Source organism: Halyomorpha halys, unplaced genomic scaffold (genome assembly GCF_000696795.3).
Source record: "Halyomorpha halys isolate HHAL.00 unplaced genomic scaffold, Hhal_1.1 Scaffold20.1, whole genome shotgun sequence".
NCBI classification, from domain to species: Eukaryota; Metazoa; Arthropoda; class Insecta; order Hemiptera; family Pentatomidae; genus Halyomorpha; species Halyomorpha halys.
Window position 1 is genome coordinate 709,283 of NW_027110474.1, and position 23,965 is coordinate 733,247.

The 23,965-nt window shown below is 29.2% G+C and overlaps 1 protein-coding gene across 4 annotated transcripts; it reads right to left on the bottom strand.

Moving 5' to 3' along the window:
- Positions 1-3,168: 3,168 nt before the first annotated feature.
- On the bottom strand, positions 3,169-23,659 carry Bcs1 (Bcs1 chaperone). 4 transcript variants are annotated; one of them, XM_067048654.1, is made up of 12 exons: positions 15,900-16,119; positions 13,329-13,438; positions 13,107-13,250; positions 12,878-13,029; positions 10,165-12,777; positions 9,858-10,097; positions 9,638-9,772; positions 8,821-8,923; positions 7,480-7,908; positions 7,295-7,400; positions 3,848-4,019; positions 3,169-3,781 (listed from the first exon to the last, which is right to left on the bottom strand). In XM_067048654.1, the coding sequence occupies exons 5-12, from the start codon at positions 10,327-10,329 to the stop codon at positions 3,269-3,271; spliced, it is 1,863 nt and encodes a 620-aa protein (XP_066904755.1). In that variant the 5' UTR covers positions 10,330-12,777; positions 12,878-13,029; positions 13,107-13,250; positions 13,329-13,438; positions 15,900-16,119; the 3' UTR covers positions 3,169-3,268. The 4 variants fall into 4 exon arrangements, with proteins under 4 accessions (XP_066904755.1, XP_014277380.1, XP_014277401.1 ...); XM_014421894.3 differs by having other exon boundaries at positions 13,329-13,443; positions 15,900-16,112; XM_014421915.2 differs by lacking the exons at positions 3,169-3,781; positions 3,848-4,019 and adding an exon at positions 4,027-7,007 and having other exon boundaries at positions 13,329-13,443; positions 15,900-16,106.
- Positions 23,660-23,965: the final 306 nt, after the last annotated feature.

Consider the following 23,965-nt stretch of genomic DNA (forward strand, 5'->3'; position numbering starts at 1 on the left):
GGGTGTACGTGTTAGTACTAACACTAGTTTTATGTGAGTCAAAAACCAAGAGATATGAAATAGCTGCATTTTTTGAGTTTTTAAGGTTGAATTTTGGAAAGCGTCTGTACAACGCGCGTCATAGGTTTTTAAGTTTGGCAGACAGGTTTCTTTTGTGTCAGTACCAACCTTAGTTCCATCTGAGTCAAAAACTAAGAGCTATGAAATAACTGCATTTTTTGTTTCGTTGGGGAATGGCTGCCATTTTCAAACTCTCCATGACTACATTGGCAGAATCGCCAATTTTGACTCCCAACAATTAATGAACATAAATGAATTCGAAAATTGAGGTGAAATAACTTCCCTTTTTTTCTTTGAGCTCTTGTACTATCTTATCTAGGGAAGGTGTATTGTATTGTTTTGTTTCTTTCTGAATTCAATAAAATGGATTAGATTGAGACAGACGACGAATAATTCAAAGAATTAGTTCTTTTATGGAAAAAGGACCTTATTCTTATTATTTTTTTTAAATATATTTTTATTAAAATTTACAACTGTACAAAATGATACATCCAGTAAATTTGATGAAGTTTATAATGAAGTGATATAGGCGTGTTGGAAAACTACCCCTTGGTAGTACTCGAATACCGTTTTTACATTAGAAGGTCTCGTGGTCATCTTCTTTTCAGGCGCCTCGGAGGATTGTCCGGAATGGAAGATAAAGCAAGATTAGAAAGTAGTGGGTTTGGGTATTCAGGGAGTTTATAAAGGAACAAATGATTCTGGTTTGGGCTAAATCGGTTACATGTGGAAGATTAAGTTCTTTATAAATAATTTTATTTGTGACAAAGTAAGGAACATTGAGGATTTTACGAAGAGTTTTAGATTGTAAGGATTAGATACGAGAAGAATTTGAGGGTTTAGTGGAGCCCCAAAGCACAACTTCGTACGTCCAGGCCCTGTTTCATAATAAAGTACAAACTAATACTATCAATCTTGTAGATTGTATTTGGTACAATTTCACTGACTTATACAATTCTGCCATATAAATTTTACTTTTAAACTCATGTAATATCACTAATAGTTGTCCCTATCCTGAAATAAAATGTATTGGTCCTTGTACTTTATGGTTTGTGTACTTGTATTTATGGACTAATACTATTAGTTTTCATTATAAAACAGGCTCCAGATTGGCCTTATTACTTTCATGTAGATCAGTCTTTTGTAATGAATTGAAAGTTTAGACCGTTTGTCTAGTAAGTGCTACAATAGTCGAAATCTACGTGCAGTTTCCTGTCTTTTCAGTCTTGTGTGAGGACTAACAGTTAGTCGTTTGAAAAGATGTATTCCAAGGTAGCGGATTTGTTCTACAGGGGTAAGAGCAACATTATTAAAGGAGACTGCTAGGCAGTCGGTAGGTTCACGATGAAGGGTAATGGTGATTTAATGGGATTTGTTTTAATCCTCCGATTACGACACCATTCTTCGAGGACTGTGATATGGGATTGGAGAGTTTGGGATGCAATTATTTCATTATTGGTTCTAATAAATTATAATTCATTAATTATAAATTGCTATGTTTTTATGGTAACTCTAATATGATAAATGTTACCTTAGCTGGGCGTAAGAATAAACTAAAAAACTTTGATAAAAGCTGAAAAATGTAATAATTATGAAGTTCAATCAATATTTTATTTGAATTTTTTAGAACACTATGGTGATCTACCGACAATTATCTTAGTTTCAGGTAACCTTGGTTACTTAGTTAATAAAACTGTAGACCAGAAACAGGTTGCTAAATTATCGGAGTTTTACTAAACTCTTCGACAAATCTTAATTTTAACTGAAATTAGTGCAACCGGCCCTCAATCCGAATGATACTTATTTGCAAAGTAGTTATTAACAGTAATATTCGTTTACAAATGTTTCGATTCACAATAAAAGAAAGCTTGTTTGGCCATTACTTCGGCATTTGGCTGTAAGAAAGCTTGTTTGGCCATTACTTCGGCATTTGGCTGTAAGAAAGGTTGTTTGGCCATTACTTCGGCATTTGGCTGCAAGAAATAAGTGAAAGGCACGATGTGAACGAAGAACTTGCAATCCTCTTTACTTTCCCCTCACCACTTCCACTTCAAATTTTTAATAATCCAATTTAAAAATCCTCTTAGTAATTCATCGGTTCTACCCTCACACGAATTTTTTGTTTTGTTGTCATTATTTTTTCACTTGATTTCCATGGATCATAAAAAACAGTATGTAAATCAAAATAGAGCTCAAATAACTTTGTTGGGGTCCTAACACCAGTTTGCAAGTATTGTGGAGGGATTCTACAACACATCAATTGTCCAAATATTAAATAGTTTGTTTTATTAAAACCAAGTAGTTAAACAATATTGTTCCATTATATTCGAAAAAGTTACTGAAATGCCTCATTAAGAATACTTTCCATTACCACCTAACAATGATTCGACGATGGTAATTGGAACAATTGGCGTGAGGTAATGAGAACTTAAAGGGCGTGTCCTTATTGGACAAAGGTAACCCGACTGGGCGACGCCAATGGTTGCTTATACGCTCTAAGCAAACATCGAACATAAGAAATAGAGTTAAGTGTCTTAATTAAGCATGTGAATTTCTATAAGGATCCTCAAATATATTAAGCGAACGTCGCCTTGTCGCGTTACATTTGTCCAGTTCGGACACTACCTTAGACATCGCTTACCATAGGTAATTGGATGAATATTAAAAAACATTAGCACACTTACAGAGTCCCATAATAGGAAGCAAAACCGTGTAATCACTAAATAATTGATATTAATTTAACAATACTAAATTTTACGACCGAGTGCCTCTATAAACGATGAATTGTTACTTGGAACTAACCAATATCTAATAGAAACTTAATTAATATTTCGGAATCCTATTTTGTTAAAAACTTTGAGCTGAAAGAACAATATGTTTTTTGATAGTTTTAATGAACGGCATGAGCAATATCCGAACCTTTCCACATCAGAAGCAAAGCAGTTTTTTGGAACAGTATTTATTTTTAATCCATAGTCAATTAGCGATACTTACAATATCCTTAGAATCCAAGTCCTTTTTAAAGACCTTCATCCATTCTAGAATCTTCATTTTATTGTGATTTCACAATAACCATTATTTAAGAAGAAGGTAGTAATTAATTCATCATAAGGTAAAATTATATTATATTCTCAGTAAAATACAGTATTGATAAAAGTAGAGCGTTATATTAATGGAAGTTTTTTAACTTCTAAGTTTTGCGATTGTCTTACACAAAAATACGTAACATGTACGATTTACGATACCATAGTAATTCTAACAAAAATACTACGAAGGAAATCATAATTCCTAAACCATATATATAAAAAATTGCCAAAGTATTAGATAGCCTTAATTTCACTTTTTTGGCACTGTTAATATTTAAAGGTAAGCGTACCTCGGAAATGTAATTATCTTTCAATATTTTTTTGTAAAACAATTCTCTATATTGCTTTTGAAACATTCCGTTTTCACGATATCTAGTAATGTAATCGGAGAAGAGTTCTCTGTAGGGCGATCGATGTCGAAGTAAAAATACAGTTCTGTATTTACTTATACAGTCGGGTAGTGTTTGATATTTACGCAAAAGATGTTTACATTCAATGTTTTCTTCTAACATCACACCATAATCATAGTTTACTGCGAACATTGCTAATTTATTATTATCCACTTGCAAGATGGAGCACAGACTTTTCTCACTTTTGAAATGGAACCTTTTCACCCACTTTTTCCCCCACTCATTCTGAAAAAAAAAAAAAATTACTAAATTTACTATATAAATATTTATAACTGTTCGATTTCCACTTACACTACTGTTCAATATACTGCCCAGATATGGCATTCCATTTAAAGACCAGTAGTAATCATTTTCAACTAATGCTTGTATGGAATCAAGAGGCTTGTCATACAAAGTAGCAGTTAGATGAGAAACTAATGAACTGGAAAACATTGCGTTTAACAGAAGAGAATACACTGCCCACCTGAAAAAATAACTTACTTCACTTATTGTACGAGTTGATTTCGACTTGTGCCAAGATTTGGAGGTAGTGTTAATTTTACTGTAATCGAAAGTAAAACCTGTACTCTATTCAGAGTTTTAATAAAGCTTTAAATTATAATGATTCCCTGATGCACTTGAACTATGAGGGAACAGCTTGATGAACTTACCTATCGCTTACTTAATTCCAAGTACCTTTTATTTTATTTTTATTTGTTGGCCTATTTTACAGCAAACGAACTTTTCTATGCCCAAGATGGTACGTAGAACTGACTGCAAGATGAAAGCAGTTGGTCTGATGCCTAATCAATAAGAAATCTCTGAACGTTTGGTTTAATTTGGAGTTTAACATACGTACTCCACCTAATAAAGGAAGGCCTCATCACACCCGGCCACGACCAACTTGTAAAAAGTGGTCTCTTTTCTATTTTCCTATTCTACAATTTTATATTTTCTTTGATTTCCTCTTATCTTAGGCCTTATTTTCGTAAGAGAGATTTTCAAAGCCCGGCTAACATATCAAAGAGGCAGCAATGACGAGAAACGTACTACACTTAGTAAATTTTTCATGTCTAAGTCAAGGATGTACTAGCGTTACCTAAAATGTTGACCACCACGTTCGGAGCAGCAAATCTGTCAAAAATCTGCGACCGAGAGGGGATGAAAGAATAATTTTCCACGGATCTACCAAGTCCAGTCAGTCTCATCGTGGCCAAAGAGAGACTGAATACTCAAGCGGAAAGGTACGTCAGTTTCTTTGCGGAGCGCTTAAGAAGGAAATTGATTGTGACCGCAGCCAAGACCTGGCAGGCTCCACGGGCAGGGCTCATCCTATCATTTTGGATGTATTATATTATATTCAAGGACAGAGAGTGAGGCCAGGTGAGGAGGTGACGTATCTTGGCGTTAAAATAAGAAGAAACTTCGAAGTTACATCTCACCTGGTATACCTGAGAGAAAGGGTGAACATTTCAATAAATGGATTATGCACAATAGAGGGTGCATTATAGAGCCTCAGGTACCTCTATACAAAGACCGATTATAAAGATCATAGGTACATGGGTGAGGAATGCATTGCAACTTGGCCAAATTTCTTATGCGCAATTTTCAACAGATCTATGAAATTAAAAGCCTCTGGGAACCAAATATCATATTTTCGACCATTGGTTTGTCTGTGCCACTTTCATCACTTTTAGGGGAGGACTGATTTTGTTACTTCTTTTCTTATTTTGAAGGGTTCGGTTCCAATGTTGTTTACCAAATTGCTGGAGAACATTTTTTTTATAGACTATAGGTCTGTAACAATTTTGATGAAACTTGCCTAAAACTCTTTAAGGTTTTACATATAAAATAAATATAATAAGTTGCCATTCATGCAGCAATCCTCAAGAAAAGTATCCCGAACATAAGAGAATAGGATGTTCTTGATCAAAAGGCATCTACAGGGAAAAAATCTACATTTCCGCAGTGCAAATTCTTTTTTACAAAATAATTTATTTTTGAAAAAATTAGTAGACTGATAAAAACTACTAATAGTACAAGAGCCGGTAAGAAAAAAAGTCAGTTATTTCACCCGAATTTTTTATTATTTTAATGAAAACTATGTATAATTACTAGTCAAAACTGATGAGTCTACTAAGTATATGTAAGGGGAATAAAAGATGGCGGCTTAAAAACCATTAATTTTTCATTTGGAGTTTTATATCTTAAAAACTACCAACAGCAATAGAAAATCTAAAAGAATATTATTTAAAGAAGAGTAAATTTGCTGAAATATGAGCCCTAATAGAGCTCAAATTAAAGCTAGTTAAATTTGATATAAAATAGGTAATAATGTTTATCTTTGTAGGATTAGTAGTTTTTATAATATTTGACAAAATAAACTCACAAAATGTTACTTTCTAGTTGTTCCTATAAAATGTTTGATTTTTGGAAAAATATATCTCTAGACCCATAAGACGCACATATGTCTGCCAACACTCAAAATAAAGGAAATTTGACTTACTATAAAGTAGCTATGACACTTATTTTCGTAGTAGTTTTTATGATAATATAAATTTGGCAAATGAAAATTTGTCCGAACAATCTAAATCAATTTATTTTAGCAAATATCATGAAAACTGCTATTCCTACGAAGATAAACGTAAAAAACTACTTAATAGTACGTTAAACTAGCTTTAATTTGAGTGATAATAGACATCTGTTGTCAAATGGTTTTTGAGATATAGATTTTTCAAAATAAATTCACTAACTACTGATCTTTCAGTACGTTCCACACAACATTTTTTATGAAATAAAAACATAGCTTTTTAAAAAGCTATATCTCGAGAACTATTGAACCTAAATAGCTCTATTTGGGTTTACATTTTAGGAAATTTAAGCTACTTTAAATGATGTTCTCCTAGATTTTCTATTGTTCTTGGTAGTTTTAAACATATAGAGCTGGAATAAAAATTAATAATTTTTAACGGTTTGAAACAGCCGCCATTTCTTATTTCCCGTACCTATACTTGGCAGACTCGTCAATTTTGACAAGTAATTATACATAGTTTTCACTAAAGTAATAAAATATATAAAAAATATAAAAATTGGGATGAAATAATTGCCTTTTTTCTCCTCTTGGGCTCTTGTACTATAATCAAATATAAAAGCTCCTATTCCCAGTTAGGACAAAATACCTGATTGATGGTGTAAGGAAACTTTAATCTAAAATCAACTGTAAGGTTGAAATAACATAGTTGACAGTAGAATTTAATCAAGGTATGAAATATGCTAGTATTTTATCTCCACCAGGGTGAAAAAAAGGCAACAAAATAAAAAGACAATCCAGTGTTCAAACAATATTATAAAATTTTTAGAACACTGTACTGTAAAAAGTGTCTTGTCCTTCTTGAATGTTTAATTGTTTTGATGAAACTTTTTAATGCTGATAACAAGTTGATGCTGTAACAAGCAGTGATACCATGATATCCTGTTGAAATAAATAAGATTTATTAATATCTATAATATTTATTTAATTATTTATGATTAATGTTTATTCTTTAAGAGTTGTTATGGTTAGTTTTATCTAGTATTTTTTGATGGATTAAACACCAAATAGAGTATAATATGAAGGCCAGGTTTTATTAGGGGGGTCAATCTCAAAACAGATACGAACACTGACAGACTGGAACAACTTCTGACTTTAGTATACTGGAATGTTTTGCTTCTGCTTTCTCACACCCACTTACCTCAGTCCAATGTATCATTTGTACTTACCATAATAAAACATGTCTAAGAGGTCCAAAGGTTGCCAAAGATTTCGGGGCATTGTTGCATAAAATTGACCACAATTGGAGCAAGCTATTGTTCGGTTTCAAGAATTCTAAAATAGTTAAATATCTAAAATAGTCAAAATAAATAATACACCCTGTATCTGATGCAATAAAGTTTTGAATACTTACTTATCAATTGAAAATTACTAAAACCATGCTTTACAGCCATAAAAGCTATCAGCTGTGAAGATATTGCTGTTGTAATAATCGATATAAAAATGAGCATCCAAACCTTTCCTTCAAAAGAAGTAAAAAGACCAAGACCCATTTGATTGAAAGGTAAAGGCCTGGGGACTAAATATGTGATACATACTTCCTGAATTGGACTAGATATAGAGAGTGAGCGTGTATTTATGTAGTTAGTCTGCCATATTCCGCAGAATGCAACATCCACTGACTGATCTAAAACTAGTCCAACCAATCCCTTTGACAGGTTCCCATATTTATCTAGTCTTCCTCCAACTCCCTCACCATCTGGAGGTAAAATTATTTCATAAGTGAAATTTAACTTTTGTGTGATCGCATCTAAAAATATCATTTCAACTCCTCCCAACCAACCTGAAAAATAAATGCAAAGTGCAAAAAATCATTCTTAAATAATAAAATTATTGAATAGAAAGTTATAAAACTCATACCGTATTATTTTATTAATCCACTAGATCTCAAAATGCACTAGCCCAAAAGTTTGTTAAAAATATTTTTTCTTGAATGTTAGTCTTTATTATCAACAAACTTGTTAAATATTAAAACCTTATTTATTCAGTTTTTATATTTTCAAATGATAATAGTGGTTTGATTTTGATAAAACCAAAATTATTTTATATATATAAAATTACTAATTTATAATTGTAATTAAAAAACAAATAGCATTGATATCTCTCTCATTTATTTAACATTTATTACAAAAATAAATAGAAATTATATAGATCGGTTTGGGTACCATAAATTCTTTTTTGATATTGATCAGATTTTGAATAAGATTCCTCATTCAATAATAATACATCTGGTTAGAAAATGAAAACTAAGAGTAAGGCATGAGCTATCAAGATAATGAGGGCCGATTTGGTAGGTCTAGTCTCCTTCAGTGATCATCAGTAGAATAATTTACAAAATCCCCCATTTGTTTTTTAAATTAATATTTACATGAACTTACCATGACTAAGTTTTTGAACCAAAAGATGTCCAGTAGAATGAAAAAATAATTATAATGTAGTAACTGAGATTTAGATCCCAGTATTTATTATCAATTCAGATCATAATAAATATTAGATCGAATGAAAAAAATAAAGACTAATATTTTCAAACTTCAACATCTAGTTTAGAAACGCCATTTTTCTGATCCATCAAACTTTCCAATTTTTCTAACATTATATATAATACACCACAATTTCAATAACATATTCAGTATTAAGCTGTACCTAAAAATTAGATATGACAGATAAACTATTAAGATAAATCTCCAAAACTTACTCGGCCTTCCTTTTGCATCTAAAGGTCCAATTTGTGAGTTAACAGAACAATTGAATGTTCCAACTCTCAATTTTCTTCCTCCAAAACTTCCATAATTTATTCCCTAGTAAAGAATATGAATAAATTATCTTTAAACAAGAGAAGTTGGAATAATCAAGGCAAATAATTGATATTTGTTACTAACATTAAATTATTAAACTAACTTGAACATAGTATACAACTTGTAATTTAATAATAATTATAACTTCTTTAATTTTTAATTTAAATAAAATTTTTGCATATTAAATGATATTTCCCCTTTGTGCTACCATCTAGATAGAAAATTTTGCTGAAACCAGAGTATATTTAGGTTACTGGTCTAACATGGAAACTTAACCATAGATTAGTCCTTAAATCTCAATTGAAAAACTCATTTAATTTTACTCTCTTAGCCATGTGAGATGTAAATAAATCAAGCTGATTTCATTCTTGTTTGACATAGAATTTTATGTCTTGAACAACTTTATTTTGATCTTTTCCTTAAATATGGTAAGTCCAAAAAATGAGTCTTTTTATATTTCTGAACCCAGCTTCTGAATGAAATGTTAGAAAATCCTTTTGTCATAAGAACTTTTTTAATTGCCTCAAGTTTCCTAAAATATAGCATGGATTTTCAAGCCAATTTAAGACCATTTAATAAACATTTCAGGAAATATTTATACATGTCACTTTTCAAACTCACAAGTAAAAGTGTAAAATATATAAACCAAATCATGTTATGGATTAACATGTTTATGTTGGGAAAAAATGAACAACAATAATTATAAAATATACTTACTATTTCCCTGTTTCTAATGTCGGACAAATTATATGTCTTAAAAGTTTTGTGCAGTGGAATGTACCTATATAAAAAATGGGGAGCCTTTAAATCTATGACCACTCCATGCCAATTCGTCAGATAGTTTGCAACATCCTTAAATGAAAACTTATAATAGTTAAAAATGACAATAAAAAATTATAAATATAATTTATCAGAAATTGTCTAATAAACAACTAACCTTATGGGATAGTTCATAAAGCACATTCTCATCATTAATATTAATTATAATGCTTAAAAATTTATCTGTATCTACTGGACGTGTTTTTAAAATGTTAATAAATATTTCTACAGTAGACGCTATAAAAACGCAATTTATACATTGGAATCGGCCTCTCTTATCTGATACACCACGTAAAAAATTAACATTATACATGGCCTCCCTGATTCGGTTAGCTATAATTGATTCATCTGCAACTAACTTAAATAAAAAATAAATTAAATTGAAAAGTAATTTTTAATAACTTTAAATAGAGTATATGTGTTACCTGGACACAGTAATTGTCTCTGAATGTATAATTCATCATTTCAATTAGATAAGTGGAATCTATAGGAAATAGATAGTCATTGTTAAAATTAAAATTTAATTCTATATTTCCTTTAGTACAGAAAAAAACAAAAAACAAGGAAAAATAAAAAAGAAGAACTTTCATGACTTAAAATATAAATACAGGACATGATACATTATACTAAAAAGAGTCACTATCTTGAATCTTCTAAAAATAATGTTTAGGAAAATAAGATACAATTACAATGAAATTAAGATCACTTCTGGAGAAAATTTATAATAAACTCTTATCTTTTTAATCAACACACATTGCATGTTGAACGAACCTTATTGATTAAAAAAATAAAATAAACAAACTATTGCTATTACAAGTCATTAATAATTTATCCAATGTAAATTGGATCAGTGATGAAGATAATTTTTATTACACTCAACTTATCTTTATTAAGTTGAATACTTTTAAGAACAATTTTATAGTAATATAAAATATCTTGTAGAGGAATCTGTTAGTAACTTATTACTTTTGTTTTTACAGACTCTCTCTCTCTCTCTCTTCCTCACACACAAAATTTTTTCAATAAATAATAACAAAGTTTAACAATATTAAATTAATAATAAATATATCAATAAATTTTTAGAGAGGATAGAAAAAGTAGTATAAGTCAGATAATAGCCAAAATAAGTTTAATGTTTGGACACGCTGAAAATTCAAAATTTCCATTAAAATGTTAGAGAGAGATAAGGGAAAAATTAACATGAATAAAATTAATTATTGTTAATGTTAATTTTCATGCAATATTATAAATCTAAAACGATTTGTCTTAAACATTATTGAATAAAATAAAAAATATTTTTAATTTTTCAACCAAAACATTTATTTTTTAGAGTCCTTTAATGCAATTATCTAGATATTGTGGTAAAAACAGTATTAGTTATAATTTAAATATATTCTACAAAGTCTAGAACACATAACTTATTTCGGCCGTTTCTAATACTTAATTACTTTTATTATTCTTCCTTCATTGAATATTCAATATTGACATTTAATAATAAATTTATTTTACATTATACTCCATTGATAAATATTCTGTTATTATCCAGCAATGCTTAATTACACTTTCAGAGTAGGTGGTAATTGAGGTTTCTAAACAACTCTATCACTTAATTTCCATTATAATGAATTCCTTCTCATTTTCAGAGCAGTACATTTCTAATTATAAACATATTTTTTTTCCTGATGTTATCAAAGTCTAAAACTATAGTAAAATATAATGGTTTAAAACCATAAATTAAGTCACCCAAATTTTCATAAAAATATTAAAGAGAGAGTTAACATTAATAAAATTAATTATTGCACCCCTGTTAATTTTCATACAATATTATAAATTTGAAAAGATTTGTCTCAAACATTTTTGAATAAAATAAAAAATATTCTTAATTGGTTATATCACTTAAAATTTTAATTTTTCAGAATAATATAGACAAAACAGGGTTGGTATATTTAATTTCAATTATTAATAAAAATATCTTCAAAATATATTTTGTATTATATCAATTAAAAAACAATTAAATTTTTAGAATAGTAGGACAAAGTCCAGAACAGCGATAACTTCTTGCTAATTAGGCAGGTGTAAGTCTTCACTTTTCATTCCTTAGAATGGAATCAATTGGAAATCATTAATCATATAAGAAAATTAGCACATGTGAATAAATTATAAATTTATTTTCTAATTAAGAAATTTTTAACATTCTCAGATTGTATCATCTTCCCCATAACTGATATTTCATGAAATAAGACTATACACTTCACTAGACTAGCACATTTTAAAATTAATTAAAGAGTTATTTCACAAAATAATATTTACTAAAATGATGATTAATCTAATAAAAATAAAAATAATCTCATTGGAATAACTTCCTGAATCTATTTATTGAAATAAAGCTATATATTTCTTAATTACTTTTAAAATATCTCTGTATAATTTATTTTATCTCCAGAATTTAAAAAATTATTTTAACAATACATTGCTTTATTGCAATTAAAGATTATTGCACAAAAAAATTATTTCAAGAAGTAAATACAGGTAGTTATTTGATTGAGATTATTTCATAAAATATTTATTAAAAGATCCTTTAATCTTAAAACAAAAATGATTATTTAAAAAGAGGCTAGAACAATACCAATTCAAATAACCATTAATTTTGCATTTGAACAACAAACTTCAAAGCTCTTTAAAATCAGTGACAAGAAGTAATACAACCCAAAAAAATGTATTCTTTAATTTCTTCCCAAAAATAATTTATAATTTCTGTGCAAAATGAAATTTGTCAGACAATAGACAGAATGCATTTTGACCAATTCTTCAATTGAGATCATGTATGGTATAAGGCGTATATTTAAAATATTAATCTTCAAATTATTTCCATAACTCTTGATGTGAGGAGGTTCTCCATGATACTGTTAATTTTCTTGGTTAATCCTTTTCCAATTTCATAAATAATTATATCTTGGAAAGGTGTAGCAGTATTGAACAAATCTTGAATTATATAGCCATAAATTGGTACAGTAGTATTCACCGAAAAATCTATATTCCTGAATAGAATGAATTATATAAATAAATATGTGCATAACAGGTTCAATCTTAAATAGTAAAGATTGTAAAAGCAATAGAAATGTGATAAATAATAATTACCCAGTAGTTGGAATTTGAATCTTATTCATTGTCACATTAAGGTTATTGACATCAATGCTCCCTTCAGTTGAAATTCTAAAATCTTCTATCCCTCCTTTCAGTTTTCCAATCGGGTTAAGGTTCCACGCAAGGACATTAAATTCACATTCGATCTGATGAAGAAAAATGTAGATATATATTAAGAAGAAATGTATGAGTATAAGTAAGAATTGTAAGATAACATTCTTACCTCAAGAGCCGTAAAGTGGAAACCCATATTAAATTTTAATATCTTAGAACTGTAAGAAATTGCAGAGCTGCCATACCGTTCTATTGATGTAACATTATTTATAACACCATTTGTTAAATTGAAAATTATAGGCTTTCCACTACCCTATAAATCAGTATTAATCATTCACAAGTATAGACCATAAACAGTTTAACACTAATCATTAATACTTAATACTATTACCTGGTTTATTTCTGTGTGGATATCTTGAAGGGGGAATGAGTCTAAGCCAATTTCTTTACCTTTGGTTCTTATATTATTGCTAATTTGATCTAAAATGTTGTCCAAGCTGGCTGAACTTTTCAAAAATAAATATACTTGTTTATGTTCAGTTTCATAAATAAAATTAAAATAATTATATATTATTAATATAAAATATATTAATACATTATAATGAAAATTAAAGTATATCATAATTAATAAATATATTATAATAAAGCTCAACTAAAAATGACCAATTTATTATCATTGTAATTATAACAACAAATTTACTTTGGCCATATCATCATAAGGATGATAGTTATAAGTAAGGTCATTCTATTTAAGCTACTAAGGATTAAGGAATATATGCTAATGACCAGGTGCAAATCCAAGAAGTTAGAAGGTATTAACAAAAGCTAAGAGATAATCACAGACCTACCCCCTTAAGATTAAAAATAAAGCAGATCAGCAACAATCCGTAGCATATAAAAATTTAAATCATTTAAGTGGGGACAGTTCTAAAAGAATTTCAACCAATGAAAACTAAGGAGAAAAAAAGTACCACCTCTTAAGTATCAAAGATACAGACAATTTTTCCCGGTTGGCTGGTGGTACAGGTCAGGACAACATTTCAGAAACACACAACCTCTCAATTTCCTCAAGAAACCAAGAAAAACTCCAGCATAGATGTAAGATAAACAGCAAGTGCACTTATAATAAAAGTATAATTGCAATTGTTTGAATTATCAATATTTAAAAAAGCACTCAACAATTAGAAGGGAATTACGTGTTACAAAAGATAATTTGAATTATATACTAAAATATAACATTAATGGTTAACCAATACGAGAATTTACATTGATACCCAATATACGGATATAGTTAAATTGAGCATTGGGGGAAATCAATATTTATAGATTATTTTACAATTTTATAAAATTAGTTATTTATAAAAGATATTTGGAATTTAATGTCAAATCATAATAATTGTTTATAATTAAAGAATATTGTCATAACTTATATTTTAATTATAAAGAAAGAAAGATTCAGAAAAATTAATAAATGGGTTTATCAAGAGGTAATATTATAAAGATTCGCAATTAGATATTTATTTATTCATTAATAAATGCTTCATTTATTATGATATATTTTATATCATTATTCCCGTTCTCTTCCAAGTTGCAATTATTAGGTATATAAGGTATCATTTTAATTACTATGCTCCATATTACTTATGAAAGGAGTTAATTAATAAATGATGCCTCCTCTAGTAAAAATCTATATGTTAAAGTAAATAATTAGCTATATACCATTCTCTCACCCTTCAGGGACAAAAATACTCCTAGAAAAACAAGGCAAAATTAAATAATTAATAAGTTTATTGAGACACTGATTTCAATAGTATAATTTTTATACAAGTAGTAATTTTAATAATTACTAGAGGAATGAGCTTAAAATATTGTATAATCAATTATAATATAAATCTTTGGTGATTCATACTTTCCATCGGTTTTTTTATTATTAACATAAAATCCACTTTTTATTTTTCTAGAATATATAAAATAAACCAACTTTTGGACTACTCATTCATCTTTAGTGTTTTCTAAAAATTTCAAAACAATGTAACAGTAAAAAATACCCATTTTTTACAAAAATACACTCATTTTTAAATAACAGTAATTAAAAATTAGTATATATTACTTTCTATAACATTTTTTTTTTCATGACCACAGGACTATGTAGCTCCCAATGTCTGATGCATATAATTTTATTTTGTTAAATTTAAAAACAAATTTTTAAAATAAAAGGAAACCACTTAGACAATCAATCTTTGACACACTGAAGGGAATTGAACTTTGTTCTAATTCTTACTCTGTTTTCTTTTTTCTTGAGCTTTCCTTCTATTTGTCTGATAGATAAAAAAAGTTTATGATAACAATAAAAAACCTAAAGAAAGTATAAATCAGTAAACATTTATATTATACAAGTGTGTAAGTACACTTCCCGGTGTAAAAGTGTGGAGTATAATAAGGATATATATCTGCTGAAATAAATAATGAATAAATATTCGAAGCACAAAAATTATATAATTACATTAATGCAGACAAGGTGTATTTTCATTCCATGTCAATAACCTAAACACTATCATAAAATGAGTAGTTCACCACTTCTAAAAAGTTGAATAGAATAGATTGAAGGATGAGACAACTGTTTTGAATTCTATTCTGAACACCAAAAGGACAGAAAATACTCTAGCACAAAATACGAGCACATTTCTATTAAAAACAATTTTATATGTTTAATTTGATTTCTTCAGTTTATTTCGACAATATTTATTCAAATGGTGATTGATTATTATAAAAATTTCTTCCTACCATTTTTTTCATAAAGAACAAGATTATGTCAAATCACATCGCATATGTATTATATAACTTATATAAATCAAAAAATGGCCTCCTATAATATTATTATAGAAGGAAATAATATAAATATGTACATTTTTATCAAACATAAATTCTGTTGGATAATTTAAAAAATTTTATAAAATCTTACTTGGTCGGATCACTTTTAATAGAAATGCTGCTTTGGGTAGAAAGAACACATAAGAATCCTAGTAAAAAGTAGTTCAACATTTTTAAATTACAACTTGAATCTCAAATGTAAATCTTTCAAGTGTGCCTTTTTATCAGATATCAATAATGTTATCTTAAGTAATTCTAATCTTTTTTTCCCTCAGTCTATAATCATAACTTAATAGAATACTAGATTATTAATAGAAGAAAAATAAATAATGAAAAACAACAATAAGTAATTTTAATTTCTTTTTCATCACAAAATACAAACATTTATTAAACAAGTTTTTAATAGCTCTTCATCAATATTTAACAAATGTTATTAACAATTTTGTATAATAAATCTAGGAAAACTAAGAACTAAAATTATTAATGTACAAATAAAGATTTACAATTTCAATTCTATACTTATTTACATAGAAGTAAAGTTTCATTGCATAACAAAGAATTTGAAACCTTAGTTTTTACAATTTTTCTAGTACTATGAAATTTCATTACATATTGTTTTCAACCATTTTAAAATTCTACAATAAAAAATTATTATTTATCAATTTTTCTTATAAGAGCACATTTCCTATCATTACAATTTTTCTCATAAATAAGATAAAAAATGAAATCTTAAATAAATGCATCACTCCTATTGTTAGATTCTAGTTGGCAATACCATACCTAATGATTTTTAATCTAACAGTGTTACCCATCTTCCCATATTTCAATTATGCAGTTTAAAACTGTTTCGGGCATATCTTTTTTATGCCTCATAAAAAATCCTTGCACTTGGGCAGGACTAACATTTGGGCTCAATTTGAGCACAGAAGTGGCGAATTGGTGAGGCAACTCTGGGTTATCAGTCAAATAGAACCTCCTGAACATCTGTTCTAATTGGTGCTCACTACAATATCCGATGTACTCTTTCAGGTCTACCCTTCCCGGTCTTACCAAAGCAGGGTCCAACCTATAAAAGTAAAGAGTTACTTAATAACTAATACCAAATGAATTCTCAAGACTAAAGGTAGTTAAAATCTACATTTTTGTTTTAAGTTGTGTATAGTTTCTTAACAACTATTTTCATTCATTTTAATTTGCTTATTTTTGGGTGTTTGTTATTTTGAAATATTCAGTTAAGAAACATTATCATCATGAAAGAATAAAATTTAAAAAAATATATATTATGGTACCATACCTCTTAAGAATAACAGATATATACAATAGAAACAAAAACTATATCTGACCGAAAGTTCTATTTGAATAAATAGAAAAAAAAATCTATGTATTATTTATATGATAAAATTTTTTGTTCATGATATAAATACAAAAAAAATTAATTCATCTCATAAAACCACACAAATTTACCAAAAATAAATAAATTCATTCACTAAGGTACAACTAAATTAATGACTACTATTTAATCATTATAATGACAACTAAAATAATCAGAGTTTACTTCATTCAAATTTGAGTTATCATTTCCATCATCAAACTGTCCCTTTCATCTTGAAGTTCTGTTCCGCATTCTAAGTGTAGTTAATTGTATCCTATGTGTTTATCAGATTTAAGTTAAATCTTTTACATTCGATTTGTTGTTGTATAAATGTTGCACAGCATTATTCCAAAACTTATGCAAGTTAGTTGCAGTGTATAGTTATTTTTGAAATTAAATGAAAAAGTAAGTATTTTGTAAGCAATGTTTCTATTAAATTAAATTTAGTTATATTTGATTAATCTCTATTTGCATTTTGTATATTTTAATGTTCAATATATTTGGAGCTGTCAAGGTTGACCAGATATGGAGACGTCGAACAAACCAAGAGCTCAAAGTTTTATATAAGGAACTAGACGTTGTCCAGTTTGTGAGGTTCAGTAGATTGAGATCGGCAGGGCATGTTGCTCGGATGGCTGAGAGTGATCTGCCAAGGAAAATAGTGACCGAGGTAAAAAATGGAGCAAGATGCAGAGGAAGACCACGCCTTCGATGGAGTGATGGTATGAGTGGTGATGCCAGGACAATGATGGGAGTGAGGAACTGGATGGCGGCCGCACAGGATCGTAATGATTAGTGGAGGCTGTTGCAGGAGGCCAGGACTCGACATCGAGTTGTGGAGCCGAGTTAATAATAATAATAATGTTCAATAATTAGATCAGAAAGTCTTTTTTTTAAAAAAAACTATGTCATCAAAATATTGTTTTTTATATCATTTATTATTGACTGAACCTCAAGATAAAAACAAATACACAATTCCATGAGCATACACACATACCTTTCTAAATGATTTGTTGTCATAAAAACAATCCTAGCTTCAGTACTCGCAACTCCATCTAAGCAGTTTAGGAGTCCAGAAAAAGTCAACCTGTTGAGTCCTTCATATGCAGCTGTCACTAAAAAAATTAATAAAAAAGAATTATAAAAGAGACAACGATACAAGGCACAGATTTAGCAGGAGGTCAATTAAAAAAAATTTTGAGTCAAACTTTTAGAGCTGAAGGAAAGACATAAGGTAAAATATTTTTACTTATAATGTGTTAGTTGTTCACTGTGGATATTATATAAAGAGAAGATGGTTGGGGGTGCGATCAGGGAAGAACACAAATAAGTAAAACTTATTTTATCAGTGTCCAAATTAATTATATTTAATTCTTCAAAAATTATTAATAAATCTTATTCATCTAAATCTAACTTTCATTTTTTATAGATTTACAGAATACAAGTCCAAACCAATTATATGCATATGTAATATATTTATATTTGATTTGATACATAGAAATTTTAAACAATTTATAAAGAGTTTTCAAATACAAGAAGATGGTCAGAGTTGTGGTCAAAAAAAGAACAAATAGTTTAAAACTATTTTAATGTCCGACGTTTTGCCCCACTTTGCAGGGCTTCATCAGGGTTGTTCAAAGCGAACGGTTGAACAGGCTGTTGTTATTTGTTCTTTTTTTTACCGCAACCCTAACCATCTTCTTATATTTAAATCTTTACGGTCAACTATATAAACATATATATAAAGAGTTTTCGTTTATATTCATTTTTATTTTTGGATGTTAAAAAATTATTTGTGAAGGTATTATGAATTAGATTTATTTTATTAACCGAATTCAAATCCCAGATAAAATAGATAGTAAACAATTTCCTTGGAGTCAAAAATAGTGCCCAAGAAATGCATCACAACAGTAACCATGATAAATGTTACTGTAGTAACTTCTATGAATAACCAATTAGGGATTGAAATTTCTTAAATGCATCTTTAAAACCTTCAAATGAACGATATAACTAAAAATTAAAATGTAATAATAAAATTCAAGGAAGCAAACCTCTAGGACTATCTTCTCTGCTAGCAAATGCAGCATCAATGTCCTCCAAAAGAATTATTGAATTCTGTGGAGCCACAGCAAGGAGATGATTCAGGCGGTCATCAGTAAGCCCACGTTCACTAAGATTAAGTAAACATATTCCAAAGTTCAGTTCTCCAGCTAATGCAGTTATGAATGATGATTTTCCACAACCTGGTGGCCCATACAGCAGATAGCCTCTACGATAAGGTATTCCTGCAAAGAACTGCAAAGGTTTTACTGCTTGCCATCCAGAAAAGATACCATTTATAATTTTAAAGAATAATAAATTATATTACTGATCTCATAATGAAGGCATAAAAATAATGTAATGTTGCTTGAGATGAGGTAATAAGTCTTAAAAAATCAATGATATGATTTTTTTACCATTTAAATAAACAAAAAATCATACTTCATTCCAGAGATATCTCATTTTGACATTTTGAATGAAACTTGAATAATTTTTTTTTTAATGGTTAATGGTTAAAAGATTTATTCGGACAAACAAAGTAAAAAAATAGATCCAGTTCACTCTCAACAATTTTAAGTTTTTATCCAGTTCCTTGAAAAACAATATTAATATATGTATTTTGATATTACATTACTAATTGAGGGGACTGAGAATTAGAAATTGTAACGTCTTCCTTGCCAACATTTAATACTTTGAAGTTAGGAATCCCCCATTCTCTATAATTTGAAGTCTCCCACCTTTCAACACACATGAACCTGTTTGAAGTTTATAGTTTACAGTATACTGTGTTCAATTTAAATTAAGCTCTAGAAATAACTAATGTCCCTTATCTCCCATAATAAGTGTTTCAGAAAGTTTGCATTTGTTAAGAAAACAGAAAATGCAGAAGAATCGTCAAAGTCACAAAAATCGACATATTCTATTCCGCTAGACTTAGGACCTAAAGAAGGCTCAGGCCTGATGTTAAGCCAACACACCACCTAAATATGCATAAAAATATATACTGCTATCTCCATCAAGATACACACTATCTAATATGATTGGTTTATGCAAAGGACAATACGAATGGTTCCAATAAAATTAAAAAAAATAGTTTGAATGACTTAGTCTAGTGTACTTCTAAAAAGATACCATAACAGAAATTCTATTATATGCGTAAACTTTTTTTTAATTGAATCCCTCTCTTTTCTTCGTAGTTTAATCTTATAAAACTTCTTCAATGATATTCATCAGTGCTACCTTTTGCGCCACATTTTTGTTTATAAATATCATCTATTAGGTTCCCAGGCACTCACACATCTACTATGAAAATGAATGGAAATGAAGGAAATTAACAAATCATAGTAATCTTTAAGATGTTATTCTATCCAGGATTTGTAAATTAATTTAAATTAAATGTGATTTGAATATTTTATATTCATTTTTCAAAACTGAAAACAAAAATCATTATTATAAGTGATGTTAATACCTCGGTCTCCGTACCACTCTGAAGCTCTTAAGAAATCCCTAATATCACCAACAAGTTTCTCTGAAATACCTTTATCAAGGACAACTGATCCAATAGGTCTTCTTTTTCGAGGATGGCCAAATGGCCTCCAATCAGGGCCCATAGCAGTGTACATGACTGTTTTACCCTCATTACGTGTAAGGGCCATTTGACGAGCTGTAAAAAAATAAAATAATGTTTGTCAAAATAAAATCAGTTTGTTTATATGATAGTTATACTACACTCAGTAATTGAAAATTAAAAGTGTTAAAAATGAATGAAGTTTTGAAAAAATAGGGTGTTTTTGACTTATAATTAATGACTTAGGCAGAATAGCCTGCAAAACATTTTTTAAATTTTGAAGTGAGGTGAGAATTTATATTTGAAGATTGTCCTTGAGGATGGCCGAATTGGCCGAAACATTGGACTATTGATAAAATAAAGACTGTTGAGACTAAACAAGGATACTATTTGATTTATTTAATAAATAAATGCCAGTCTCAAGAAATTGAAAAACTTATAATTAATGATAATAACTTAATCTATTACATTAAGACTATGTAACTAATTAAGTAAAGCTAATAAACAAGTCTGATGGCACCTTATTAAAAAATATTAATTTTACTAAACATAAATCAAATTGAAATTGGTTTTAACAGTTAAATATATTAATCAATAAACAAATTAGCTGAATTCATAAAGGCTATTATATAAACTATTTCATTGACACTACAGTATTGTCAAAATATATTTTTTTAAACAGTAGTTTTCTTAGAAATCTAATTATAGATAATGCCCTTCACGAGTTGAGATTGTAAGTCCTTCTAAAAAATTAAATTATACATAAACTACACTTATGTTTACAACAATATGGCAACTAAAGTAAAGAAATACCTCCTAACCTTCCTCTAATATTTCAAAATAGAGTTCCTTATTAGTTCCGAGAGAAGTCATTGTTACCGTTTCCCAAGGTGTACCCATATGCAAGTCTAATGTATGTTGCTCTCTAGTTCTTTCAACCTTGATCCAATTTCCTCTATACCTGAAATCAAAGAATCTTGACAATATTCACTAATAATAATAAGTGTGAACTAATTAAAACAGGAACTAGCCTGATATATGATTAACAAGTTGCAAGTAGAATGAATAATTTTCTCTTTTAGAACACAGATTTTTCCCCCCTCCTTCACAATTTCAGTCAGCCATCCCCGTTCTCCAGTCTAAGCCAGCATAGATTACTATGCAATGAGGTTCTACCAGAGATATGTTCTGCTCATTCAGTAAATAATAGAAGTTATTTAAGTCATTTTTACTCATGGTCACCTTTACTGGGGAGTAAAAATCCAATATCTTGGACTAAATCTTACTCATAATAGAATTATATAATTTATTTCATCAATTGCTTTTTGTGATTGATTCCACCTGAGCTTTTTCACAAGACAAATGAACAGAAGAAAGAAAAGAGATATATCAATGTAACAGAAATCCTAACTATGATTTGCAAAATGAAGAGGAAGACAATAAGACAATAATCTATTTTTGAAAAAAAAGGCAAAGTTTTAGCTGTAGAATTTTTATTTGTCAAAAGCCTTTTACTTTTGAGAGGTAGATATATTAACTTTTGATAAAAATCTTTTCATACATTAATATATCATGTGATAAGTTAAACTTAAACTTTTTTTTTAGATATATTATTTAATTTTAGCATTCAATTTGAACTACACACTTCTGATAGTAATCATAAAGCCAATTATTTTTCTTTGTTTTACCTAACTCAGTGTTTTATCTGCAGTTTGTTTAATTTTTACTATCACTTAAACTGGAGATCTGGTTAAATGGGGTTTTGCTCTATATCATATTTCAAATATCATAAATATATAGGGCCTCGAATTCTACTAAAGAAAAGATATATGTAAATTCTCATAGTATGGAACAAATCAGGATCAAAAAACTGCTGTGAATATTTACCACAGAAAAGAAATATCAATTTAGCACTTACCGAAAGAAATGTGTTCCAACGCTTGGAATAAAGTCGTATTTAGTCTTTATAAGGCCTGTGTCATGCTGTTCAAAACTGGTTTCAACACTCAGATGTTGAGTTTTCCTAGCGCCTTTAATGGTAATCCATTGTAAAAGCCATTGGTAACTTTTGTCTCGACATGGAACTTCTAAAGTTATCATATGGTTCCTCCTAAAGTATATGACAGCACCTTGCAGTCCCCTTCTTAAAAGAGCTGCTCCAGCACCGATGCCAAAGAGACCAAATCCAGCCTCAAAATAGGGATTGTCTCTCAAGGCAGCTATATAATCTGCTATTGTCATTTTACTAAGTACTAAACCAAATAAGTAAACAACTTAACACATAAATTTAATTCAATAAATTATTTGTTATACTAAATATTAAAATCAACACAAACTATTATTTCATGTGATAGAGACACGATTTTAATTTTTAATGAAATAATATCCATGATAAACCAAGGTTAAAATTATTTATACCAACTGTTTAAAGGCGAAATTTACATAACCTTCCAAGAAACTTTCGTAAATTGAGGGCTCAAAAAAAAAAGTTAATACCAAAGAGCTCAATTAACATTTGATTTTTAGAATCTACAATCTTTCCCTTACATGCCTCGCTAAGTGAGGTGCCTGTTTAAGACCCGTTTCTTTTGAGCACGTTGATGAAGGTGGAGTACCTACTCCACACACCTGTTTTACCCAACGTCGAGGGCACGTCGATTGCTTGAATTTCAAACATTATTGATGTCAGGACTAAGCCTTGTGGATCTGGGATGGTGCAGGAACTGTAGCTTATAATCTCTCACGGGCTTGTGAAACCAATGATCTTCGATGAGGCAGTGTCTGATCAATTTAATAGGAAACTCTTAGCAGCCATTCGGTGAAGGAGCTGTGGATACCACTCTATCTATCAACTATCGACACTTTGGAAGGGATTGGTGCATTATCACGATTTTTAGGTTGTGGCTTTATTAAGGTTCATATGATCAATAATGAGAGCCTGTAGCTTAGTAAGGTGATACTCGTAGGCCACACATTGTTGGAAGCCGGTTTGTTCTTAAAGTATAATACTTTCTGTAATATGACTGTTACCAGACACTCAAAGACCTTACAGATGTGGGATTTTAGACTGTTTGGGCATTAGTGTTGAGCTAAGTCACTCCCCTTTCCGATTCTGAGTCGCTCGCTACCAGGCCAATATGAGCAGTACTGGGTTGGAGGGCACGCTATAGTAACGTAA